At 35.6% G+C, this 12,690-nt stretch overlaps 1 protein-coding gene across 8 annotated transcripts in view; it reads left to right on the top strand.

Annotated features, from left to right (window-relative positions):
- The window catches only part of ADGRG6 (adhesion G protein-coupled receptor G6), a 112,834-nt gene that overhangs the window by 76,011 nt on the left and 24,133 nt on the right, over positions 1 to 12,690 (top strand). For all 8 annotated transcript variants that reach the window (XM_055713912.1, XM_055713911.1, XM_055713918.1 and 5 more), the window contains 6 exons: positions 321 to 435; positions 2,371 to 2,432; positions 3,896 to 4,103; positions 4,591 to 4,756; positions 8,006 to 8,146; positions 11,837 to 11,953. In XM_055713912.1, coding sequence (XP_055569887.1) covers positions 321 to 435; positions 2,371 to 2,432; positions 3,896 to 4,103; positions 4,591 to 4,756; positions 8,006 to 8,146; positions 11,837 to 11,953 — 809 coding nt within the window. The remainder of the gene's footprint in view (positions 1 to 320; positions 436 to 2,370; positions 2,433 to 3,895; positions 4,104 to 4,590; positions 4,757 to 8,005; positions 8,147 to 11,836; positions 11,954 to 12,690) is intronic.

Here is a 12,690-nt window from a genome sequence, read left to right as displayed (position 1 = left end):
CCTTAATCAGTCTCCTTTTAGCAGTCATCTTTTCCCATTCAACTCCTTCCAGTCAGAGGTTGCCCTTCCCTTGGGAGAGAGGAGGTAGGGGCTGGTGGACTGCAAATGGATGCAGCATGCAGTTCAATCCTTTCCCTTGAGAAGAGCAGTATAGATTGACCTTGTTGTGCACGCCTCCATTGCCACTACTCTAGATAACCAAGCATTTCATTTGAAGACAGCTTTCTGCTGTAGACTGGTTGATGAGCTGAAGACAAGAAATGGGAGATGATTAGATGAAGAAATTTGCCATTAACACTGACATACTTTTATTTTTACAGAAAAATGTTTAGCTGAAGAAAACCCTCCAAATTATTTTTGGCCAGATACCAGACCGACTGTGACCAACTTCACATTATGCCATGGGAGCTCAGTTCAGACCGCATCAAGAACCTGGTAGGTGTTCAGATAGCTAAAAATGATTTCTGGAAGATGGTTTTTATACTGTGGAAGATTATTTGTGTGCAGTAAGAGTATGTAATTAATTGGTAAGAAAAACAGGCTCATACACTCCTTCTGTAGGGCGTATTGAGGTCTACAATGAATACATGTTAAAAGTTACTATAAAAATAACACCTTCTTATGGAACAAAACTACTTTCTTCAAGTCCTGAAGTTTATGTTGCATGTCTGTGTTACATTTTCACATTTTCTCCCACTCCACTACTACTATCTGACTTGCATAAGAAATTATCAACAAAACTCTGTGAAGATGAGATGTGTATTTGGTTTAATGCAGAACCTCTCATCTGACTAAGGGAAAGTAAAAGAAATTCTGTGAAACAAGTATTTTGTTGCTAGTCAGTTATAACTGAAGGTGGGGATAATCTTACACTTTAAGATCTGAACATGTGTTTTTAAGGTTTAGGCTAAATTTTCCCTAGTGTAGGCTTTTAGACACTGTATCTCTATTTCCCATTTGTAAAATGGTAAAATTATTACTTTCATTGATATATGACCAAAACAATATGGCTTTGATCTCCTTTGCATGCCCTGAACGCTATGATGATGCAATATTAAGTAATTTCTTCAATATTTAGGATGATCACCATTAAATGCAATATAGTAGCCTTATCCACCCACATTGCATCTGGAACATGTTCTGAGAAGATCAGATCTTTTTACTTTTTGAAAACAATATGGCAACATGGATATGAATCAGCTTTGAGGTTCTGTGCCAAACAGGAAAGCAACCAGCATTATATTTAACTCACTTCCTCAGCCTCTTAATCTTGTACAAGAACTGCTGGATTCTGATTGACCAGCTTTTGTTGTAGAGTAGTGCAGAAGTCAAATTGTTTTTATGTCAGAGCCTCAGAATCATTAAATTAAGACTTCTGGCCTCTTCTGCCCCAGTATTGCTTATCTTTATTGTTCATTTGTGGTCTACACAATACCATCATCTGTTTACAGCACTTCTCATAAAAAAAAAAATACTGTGTTCTGCACTGTGATATGCTTTCCTTGCTTCTGCCTTTACTAGCTTTTGCCAATATGGAGTACAGATGGGATGTGTTTTGAAAGAAGAGGAAGCTCTTCCAATGATCTTTTCTAGTCCTATGCATCCTACAGTAGAAGGTTATCTGCTAGTGTGCTGTTATAATAAAGGTGATCAACTGAGGAATAACTTTATTCTGTCATGTGCTGAGTGAAAGAATAACTTTTTCCCATTCTCCATCCTGCCTTTGCCATGCTATGATAAGATTATTATCTATAAAGAAAACTAAGGGAAAAATGTGTTAAATTTTGGAGCTGTATCTGGGTATTTTGCTATGATAAGGCTTTCTAAAAGAAGCATTTTGAAAAAAAAACAAAACGAACTTTTTATCTGCCCCTCACCAGCACCTGGATCTGATGCTGACCTGCCCAAGTTTTCATGGGTCGCATAAGTTTCTATCTCCACATAGCTCCTGTGCATGCTCTTCTGGGAGATATTACAGCTTGCTATTGACTTGATCAAAGCCATTTATATCAAAGGGAAATCATAGAAACATCATCTGATTAGGCCATAATAGGAGCATAATTTGTGTTAAAATTTGTGTCTTTCCCAAAATAAAAGGCCAAAATTTCTGCTGATGCAGTTAATTAAATCAGTACAGGAATCAGCTGGGAATTTGTCCAAAAGAACAAGTGTTTCTCTCAGCACTGTCACTTAATTGATCACATATTTCTGCTGTCAAGCATATATATTTAATGTCACTAGGGGTCATATTGCTAGGAAAATTGTGAATTGAGAAGAGTGGTCCACTGTGACACCTACAAAAGAATTGTGAAACATTAACATATTTTTACTATTTTATTTCATACAAATTTTGTCATTTTTCCTCTTTAGCTATTTGGGTCTGCAGAATTACACATCATACTGGGGCCAGCCTGATCTTAGAAATTGCACAGGTGAGTATATTGATGTTGGTCTTTGGCTAAAGGAATAGTTTTGTAGTCTTTGGTTACTGCTTACTAAAAGAAAGTTACATTAAGGAAGAATAACTTCCTTCTTTATGCTAAGTTGTTTAAAATCTTTCTAAAAAATCAGTGCAAAATAAACTCTGGGAAGTGCACCAGGCCCAGTTCAGTCCACCCATGAAAATCTCTGGATACTGATTAATGACATTAAATGCAATTTAAGCAAAAATAGAGGCAGGTAGTAGTTTGCCTCAATTTGGCATTCATATTTAGACAAATTTTAAAATGTTTCCAATGCCTATAGGTGACAGTGGAAGGACTCCCACTCTCTTCACTGGGCTTATGATCAGACATTTTCAGATTTATTCTCAGTTTGCAAAATACCCCTTGATGTCATTCTGGCCTTAAAGGAGGAGTAAAATGAACAGACAACAATTTTATGGCCCTTTTTTTTAGTTCCAGAGCTAGTGAAGAGAATGATACTCTCTTTTCAGAGCCCCTGCAGCAAGCTCCTGTTCTGAATTACTTTCTTGGAGAAGCTTCTTTTTCTTTCTCCACTAATAGGGGTGTCCTAGGGAGACTGGCTACCTTAGTAATTGAGAACTTGCAGTCAGGGTATATGAAAACATCATTTCATGTAAAATGGACATTCTACAGTAAATGTAGTAAAAGCTGTATTATAAAACAGAACATTAAAAGAACAGAGCCAGTTGCAGACTAAAGAAGAGTGATATATCAAAATCTTATTTGTAAATTCCAATAAATCTCAAACATTTTGATATTGTAAAATACTAATGGTTTTATTAGTTTTCTATCCAGGTACCCCATCAAACTTAACAGTTCAATACGTGATTTACGCTAATGTTTTCATGTTAGACACATACTCAAGCTTTCCTTACCAGGAAGATTCTTCTCATGAAATTTGCTTAGGTGTTGTGCTTGCCAACCCTCTGAGTAAGACTGCAATCCTCTGAAGGAACTGAAATACTTGCAATCAGGTCAGACTTTCTCACCAAAGCTTAAAAGAATTAATACTTTTTCAGTAAGAGTGACTTTGGATGCATTTGTTTCACTTCAAGACTGAAACTTTTTCCCAGTGAAAAAGAAAGGATAGCATAAGGAGAAAAAAGGAGAGAAAATACGCTTCTTATTCCTTACTTCCCCTGTTTTTCTTTCAGTCAGTCCTTTCAATAATAGTTCTGATGTACAAACTCAAATCAAATTAAGGAGAAGGACACAGCCAATGCGGACAGTATGTAATAATCAGCAGGTTCTATACACTTTTTCATGAAATTATAAATTTGATAAAATGATAAAATCCTATGTTCATTACAAGTACCACAGACCATGCTCTAATTTTCAACAGTAAGTATAAAAATTTGTGTTTCTGAATTACTTCAGGACTGATATGCATTATTTTCTCTTTTTATTCCATTGTACGTGTTCACTTACAGAAAATGCAGCTGACATAGCCAATCAGCTTCTGAATCTCACTGGTGAAGGGCAGCAGCTAACCTCAGACAAAGTAAATGATGTTGTGCAGAAGCTCAAAAAAATTGTGAATGATGAAGAAATTGATGAATCTCTGGGTTCTACCGTGGTGACAATTTTTTCCAATATTCTAACCAGTTCAGACAGTGTATTGGCAGCATCATCTTCAGAGTAAGTATTTCTGCATTTGAGACAAGTTTTTGAAAGCAACATGTAAGGTTGGAAGGATTCATTCTTCCATATATAGACAAACAATTGCAGTACAAAAATCAAACTTTTCTGATTTCCACTAGAAAGAATTTTCCAAATTAGATATACAAATATTTCTTCTTGTACTAAAATTAATGTGCTTGACAAAAATAAAGTATTTGGGTGGAAAAGAAATCTCCTGATACATGACATAGCATAGATCTAAATATTGTTGGAAAATTATTTCAGGACCAGTGATATGTAGTCAGATAGTTTCTGTCAATCAAAAGTGTTTGTTTTCAACAGAGACGTGTAAATTTACAGCCTGACAGTCTCCTTGTGAATACATAGATGGGTGATAGAGACAGTCAATAATAAAAGGATCATCTGAAACATGAAGAACATATAGAGCATAGTGGGGTTTTTTTTCTGTATTCAGTTTTTAGAATAACTTTATTTTTATTTTCAGAGCTTTAAAAACTATCGATGCCTTGGCTTTAAAGATCCAGTTCACTGGACCATCCATGAGTATTTCAACACGAAACCTTGCTCTTGGAGTGTCTTCTATAAACTCAACTTCATTCAAAGGTGGTTCTTTCAGTGTCAGTCCACAGAATAATGCATCTGATTTCCAGGTACGGAACAAGCAGTTGTATTTAAATGTGAAATGGGCCTGTTGTTCCAAGCACGTTTACTGTGGTTCCTATAAACCCACTTATAACTCACAGGTCTCCCCCTACTTTCTATTTCCTTTTTCCTGCAATCATCCAAACAGATTAATGTAGTATTTCCTTGAGTGACAGGAAACCGAGATAAGCTCACATGTTCCGTATGGATGAAAAGTAATTTTCTTACAAATCCAGAACAGACTTCATACTTTTTAGGTTTTCTTTTACTAATGAAAAGGGAAAATAATCTTTAACAGTCTGCTGTATTACCCATTGTACACTAGCTAACAATTCCATTGATGCATTTCAGCTATAGAATAAGACACCTAAATATAGGTATGTACATGTAGATTTCTACAGATAGATCTTCAACCTTCCAGTACAGTTTAAACACCTACTAATGGAGTCTGAAGGCTGGTCCAATTATTCACATGTAGGTTGACAGGCTTGTGCCATTTGGGATGTCTGAGGCAGTTCAAGACATTCACGTGGAGTTTGACCAGCCTAGATATGAAAAATAAAAGAAACACAGATCACTCAAAATGCAGAATGGTCTCCAGTGCTACAGTATCTAGACAGGCTGCTATAGTTAGGATACTTGTCATCAACTCAAAAATTTAATTTTTTTTTCCACAAATAGAAATTATATTTTTTCCCGCAAATAGAAAAGATCAGACGTCTAAAAGCTATGAAATAATATTTGAGGTGCACATGAATACCTATTGGGATTTTCCAAAGGTTCTGTTGAAATCAGTAGCAATGAGGTGCCAAGTCTTTTTAAATTTCATTGTATACTTGTCTGCATCTCCTGGTACCTAAATGCTTTTTAAAATGTAGTGCAATGTAATTTTTCACAGTTATATAAGAAGCCTATGACAAAGGTAATGTAATCTCCGTTTCCTGGGAGTCTAACCATTCAAATACACTGAGGCTTACTTGGGAAAACACACAGAAAATATTAAACAGGAAAATAAAAATAATCTGCTAGCATTTGGGCCAGAGGAACCAAAACTGAATTGAAACAAAATGTGGTATTATAAAAACAGTGTAAGACTATTCACCAGACTACAAGCATCTTATGCAACCAAATTAATTTCCACTGCAAAGCAGCATGACAAGTATCCTAATAAAAGACTGATTATTTTATAAAATACTATATCCTGTAAAAATCAAAAACAGTAATGAAGACAGTGCTGGGAAAGTAGTAGTAATATAATAGGATGTAGGGCTTTTACATGCTGTGTATATAGACTTTGGATCAAAACTCAAATGCTGGTTTAAATAGACAGAAATGGGTTTAATGTAATAGAGTTTTCACATACTTATATTCATGAACATTTTGGCTAAGATTTCTTACAATCAATTTTATTAGAAGTTTTTGGTAATTGTACATATAGTTTTGTTCAGGTTTCCTATTAATGAAGCTCAATAGCTGATTGTTCTTTGTTATCAAAGGAACATTTCTCCTCCAGATTTCATCCTGTATTTATGGAAAGAGGAAAGGAAAAATTCTGAAGCCAGGTTTGGGCTGTTTGCATGTATAAAAGAATTACCATCTGTGGCTTGAGGACATCCAGGAATTTTCTTGCCCTGGAATCATTTATTATAGCACTGTCTAAATAATCATAAAATCCAAACTCCGTCAAATTATTTATAATGTTCCTATTGGAACATGAAGTTGTTCTCAGACTTCCACATTTCCAACAGCTGATTGAGAATTCCTAGCATCCTTCCTACCAGAAAAATCTGCAGCAGCTGTGGTCACAATTTATATTTTCCATGCCTATCAGGAAAGATACTTGCTATCCCTGCTGGAGGGAGATTCCCTTTTTGAAGCCCAAGTTTTTCAACAGTGATGTGATGATCTATCCCAGGCTCATCAGAGAGCATTAAACTCTTCAAGCTGTATGTCAGAATGTTTCCAGATTTTATTTCATTTTTTTTTCTTAAAGTAGATATCAAGCAAATGTATCCATGGCAATTTGGAAAGATTCTATTTCAGTCCACTGTGTCTTTATGTTTCTTGCCAAAGCTTTGACTAAGTTAGCTTTTGGTGATTCATATTATCAAATTATTCCTGTAATATATCCATACTTCTTTATAGAAGCCTCTTCCACTCTATTTGCAGACAATACCTAATGGCACAACTTTATCACACACACACTTCCTGTTTAACGTGACAGAATTATTCTTTGAAAACCTTTTATTCAACTGCATTTAGCACTGTCAGGAGACACCTATGAACCACTTCTTACTAATTTCCAAGGATGCCTGTTACTCACAGTAAATCAGTGGAACTTAAATAAATCTATCAGTAGCCTATGGCTTTTAACTTTCTATTAGCTAATGGTGCTTTTAGAATTATATGATTGATCATGAGAGGCATAAATACATGACCAAGTTGCCTCTGGAGAAGTCAGGAGTGTGAGTTTCCTTACCTTGCAATAACATTCTTAAACACTTTTACTATAGAGCCACTGTGAGATGGCTTGCTCCCCTTCCTTTGATGGGTAGGGTGGCACACCTTGAGTATGCTACGGTGGGAGAGCTCTCTTGTAGCTAATGAAATGCAAGCTTGCATCCTTGTTTCTTTCCTGCTCACTTGTTATATCCCTGTGCCATAGAGGGCTTTCAGCTGTCTGACACATTACCAGTACAGATTAAACTTATATTGATGGCAGAAAGTGACTTTTTTGTGCTACACGGAATGATAGAGAGGTGACACTAATCATTGTTTTAAAATCTCCCTTCTGTAACAGAGAAACTAGAAAGGCTCATAGGAGAATTAATTCAGATGTGCAGATCAAGCCAAATAATACAACTTAAGAAAGAAAGATTCACAGCATATTTTTCAGTTCTCAGCAATGTTTGGTATGATGAGAAGTACCTTGAAGGTCACTGAAAATTATTATTACTGTTATATTATCATCTCATTATTTCCAAATCATTATTATAGTAACGGAGGAGTGTTTTGATTTTATCTAATACCTTTTTGTAGCAGAAGGCTGATCTCATGCTGGAATGGTGGGAAAGCCTCCTAAGCCTTTTTAAAATTTATTTATTGCATTAACTCTTACATACATACAGGTCATAGTAGTGTTGATTGGTTCTAGTCCCATGTTTACATATCTTTGCGTAAGGGTGTGAACCCAGTTGTGGACAATGGATGGTTTGGGTTTTGTTTGAACATGCTCTTCTGTTGTTTTTATTTAACAGATAGATTTTGACAAGGATCAGACAAATGCCTTCGCTTCTGTTGTTCTGCCACCAAGTTTACTGAAGAATTTAAGTCAAGACGAGTTTGAAGTTATATCAAGGGCTCAGTTTACTTTCTTCAATAAAAATGGTCTTTTTCAGGTAAACTTTAATGTGTTTGAAGTCATTCCAATTAGGCTGAGTCAAAGCCACCTGCTAAAGGTTTTCTGTAGTGTAATCATTTCACAGCATCCCATGAATTACAGGAATGAGAAGGTGGTAGCAGATGTAGGCACTAGAGGCAGTGTTATGTTCAGTGACAAGATAGTCAAAGTACCCAAGCTGAATTAAAGTCAATGATTTGACTGCAAATTCCCGTCACATGGGAGATAAACTTTTTCTCAGGGTAACCTATGGAAAACTGTAACAGAGTAAAGTAGCAAGGCCTCTTAAAGGGCATAACATGTTAAAATGCATTAATATAGGTCCTTGTTATTCAGTGGAGTCAGGTTCCTTTCAATCAGAAGAGAATTTGGCCTGTCACACTGCCAAGTACTCTTTCTACCTCTTTTCCTTAAAGGAGTTGGTTTACACTCATATCCAGCTGACTACCCATATTTAGTTGCAAACTCTGGGCTGATGGCCATTGCCAGAGAACATTTGGGTTTGTACATATCACTCTTCCTATATGTGTTTTCATAAGCACACCGTATTTTATTATGGAATAAGGATAACAGTACTTGTACCTGAAAAATAAAGGGACTCAGGTAGATTTGATTTTTTTCTCCTTTGGGTCCCATCATATGGTAATTATAAAAAGTTCCTACATGATAGATGCAAAAAAATAAGGAAGAATTCACAGCTTGGAAAAAACAACCAAAACCATACCTATATGGAAAAAAAAAAAAAAGTTAATTAAAAAGGAAACATTGTTTCATAGTGAACCGTAGACTGAGTCTCAGAAGACTTGAGTCTGTTTTCCCATTAGTATTTCAAGTGACCTTTGGCTCTTGTTCATCCGCTGAACTGTGTAGTATTGTATTGTCCCTATATTATCATTTTTATTGGCAGTGTATCCAGATTTTTCAGATAATCTGAGCAAGAAAATACCCATGACCCTCAGTTGCCTTCTGAAATACACCCCAAAGTACCTTTAACTATTGAAAATAGTATTCATTTTAAGCCCATTTTTGAGAAAAACAGGATGGATATATTTAATAAAGAAACCAGAATACAGATGTAAATTTGTCCTAATGGCATAAAATCATATAAAGTCAGAATGTGTCCTTTAATGGTGCAGGAATGTGTTTCTAAGGGATACTTAATAAGTCATTGAAAAGCAAATAACATTAAAATCTGCATCTAAATTTGCAACTAAAATTCCTTCCATTTTTTTGTGTGTTTTTCAAACAATTTGTGGGTGACATGTTCAACACTATTAAATAAAAATGTGTAAAGCTCACCTTTTAATAAGTCGAAAAATAAAGTAAGTCTAAAAAATAATAAAGGCTAAAAATAAATGATCTCCACGCTGTCTCAAACCCAGTAACTTTATCTGTATATATATATAACTATATAAAAATATTTCACAAATATATTTATTCCAATCGCAATTAAAAAAAAACCCAATGCTATTAGCTGCATTTCTTATAAGCATTCAACATAACAGTGAAACATCATACTTTACATCACTGGAGGGTTTTTTTATTTGCCACTGGAGAATGCTAGTAATAAGTTTTATCTTGTCATTCATTAAAATCTGATGTTTGCATTACTTAGAATACTATATGAAAAATTAATGTAAGCTATTCAGGGTGGGATTCATTTTGCCAAAGGCAGGTGTGTTCAATGTACATACCTATGCTTGAACTGTTCTCCATAAGTTGCCTTCAAAGCCAGTTAATGCAAAGAGTGGACACTGTTGAGGTGTGACACATCTCATCCCAGTGCAGGACTAAGCATCAGTTCCCCAGGCAAATAAGCAAAGTGCAATTTGAGACACCTCAAGGTACAAAGGTACTACTGGCCGACAGATGGGACAAAGAACATCTAAGAGATGTGAGATCTTCTGCAGTAGTAGCTGGAGACTAGGCAGGATACCTTAGAGCCTCTAAAATGGACACTTATTTTAGGCAACCCATATTCAACCTAGGTGTATAGAATAAGTAAGATGGATTACGCACTGGATGTGCTAGTTTCCTTTCGTTGACTGTGTTAAGAAATGCTAGAATGGCTACTTCAGTTCTAGACATCTTTTTACGTGTTTAAAGTTAGGTGGAAAGAACATCCTCATGAGTTTTAAGGCCATGAAAATAAAGTGAAAATATGATAAATATGTGAATTGTGGTTGTCTAGACTAGACCAGATTTATGGCATGAACACTAGCCATATTGCTTTACTTTGTACCTCTGTGTATTTTATTGGCTAAAAGCTTACCCCTAACTTTAGATGAGCACCGCCTTATAGCTAAATAAGCAGTTCTCTGTATTCTACTTTAATGCACACAGTATTTCTATTCCTTTCTAAGGACAAGTAAGAATATATTATATTGCCTTTCCTAAAGAGACATCTGATATGTCTGCTAGAGGCAGAATCCACTGAAACCCATAGAAATCTGTCCAAAGGCTTTCCTAGACTTTGTCAGGTGTTGAAATTTAGGTAGTAGCCAAGAGGTTTTCTCGTTTGAATGCTCAAGAACTGTCTAGAAAACTGCATTTTCACTCCTCTGCAATTTTTAAGTTTTTAGGAAATTAGGTCACAGAGCTCCAGTATAGTCTGAAATGCCATGTTTAAAAAATCTTGCATATGGTTATTAAGAAGTTAAAATCTCTTCGCAGGATAATGTGAACTTAATAAATGAAGCTATTCTGCCTTTCATGAATGGGTGGTGGGATCTCATGAGCCCAGTGCTGAGCTGATACCTGACATCTTGTCAGGCTAACAAAACCCCTAGACTGAAGGAATCAGGGTGTGGGTGTGGGGGGTGGGTGGGGAGGGGGCTGTCAGGAGTTTCCCAGTGCAGATTTTTAGAGGAAAAGTGAGTGGCAACAGATTCATTTATTCATTTGACCTAAGATCTGCCACACGGAGTGGCCAAGCTTCCCAGCTTCCCATAAGGCCACCCAGCCATGTAACTATGCAGGTTTCAATGGAAGCTCATCAAAAGAAAATAGTATTTCCAAAGCAATTCCATTTTAATAAATCATCAGTTTCCAAGGAAAACTTCTCTTTTGGAAAATTCTCAATCTGGTACTTGTTCACTGCCTGTTAGAAATGTTATTGCTCAGTGGTAACATCAGTATTCTATTTCATTTCTCATCAAATATGACCTAGTAGCAAATATCTCCTACAGTATGTAACATTTCTTTGAATTTGTTTACTGTTTCTTAGCCATTCATTGTAAATGGAGGATGATTTAGCAGCTATACACAGAAAACAGGTTATTGGCTAAAAAATGCATCTACTGAAAAGGATAGCATCGACAATAATAAGAAAGCTAGTTCATTCTTGTTTAGGGAAATGAGCTAATCATATCATGGGTTATCTCCTACATTGTTTGAGTTATAATTTTGTTGGCATCAGACATAATGATTAAAGGGGGAATTTATGCCTTCTAACCTCTCTCTATAATTGTGCCTATATATGTTTATAACTATAAGGAAAATAGGGAAACTTCCATGAGGCAAGCTCATAATTTGATTTTATAAACATAATGTTCATATATTGCATGATCAAAAGTGAAAAAATGCTGACAACTTATTTGTTCTGGCATGCTACAAAAATGAAACTGTGTGCTCTGGCTTTTATGTTATGTGCTGCGTAAGCATTTATATTTTTCTGAATCTTTCAAAGGATGCAGAAAATCCTGCCAATTTGACCAGTTTTGTGGTGGCATGCAGTATTGGAAACATCACCATTCAGGATCTTCAGGATTATGTGAAGGTTACAATTAAGCATACCAAAATTCAGGTAAAACAAGATTGATTATTCAGATGAACAGGCAAACAGTTTATATATAGCAAAGGCTAAGCGTATAGCCTGATTGATTTGGATGGATTTTTAGTAAGGACATAAACTAAAAGGGAAATAAAAACTCTAGAATGAAAACAAATAACCGAAAAGTAAAAAAAAAAAACAAAAACAACCAAAAACTCTTCCTCACACATTCCTGCTCTGTATTTATATGAAACATGTTGATTCTGCCACTCAGAGGCAATTTCTGTGCCAATAACTGTAGGCAAAACCTCTGTTCATGACCACGTTTGTGACCAGTGACCAGAGACACGATTTATTACACTGGAACTTTAGAATTACTTAAATTCTTTGATCAAACATGAATTGTATTGTTAATAGCTCCCCAAGTTATTTTCTTGTTAATGTGGTTTTCAGCAAAGGAAGAATGGACAGGACCATATTGTAAAAAGGTGACTACAATTAATTTAGGAAAATACAGACCAAAGGCAACCTTTTGGCACATACTCTTTCAGTTAAAAAACATGCGAGCTTGAGTGTCCTCAGACATGCTGTCAGCAGCTACTGCAAAAGAGACAATAGCACTAGAGAACTTAAGAAATAAGATGTTAAAATGCAATAGCTAAGTAAATTAAGTGATGAGAACCCAGTTTCTAATTTTCACAGTTCGATTATACTTTCCTGTATTTCATTATAATGATTATTTTAAGGACAGGCAAAACAACCTCCATTTA

This window comes from Falco cherrug, chromosome 6 (assembly GCF_023634085.1).
Source record: "Falco cherrug isolate bFalChe1 chromosome 6, bFalChe1.pri, whole genome shotgun sequence".
Classification (NCBI taxonomy): domain Eukaryota; kingdom Metazoa; phylum Chordata; class Aves; order Falconiformes; family Falconidae; genus Falco; species Falco cherrug.
The sequence above is the reverse complement of the archived record's forward strand: the minus strand, read 5'-3'. Positions and strand labels throughout refer to the sequence as shown.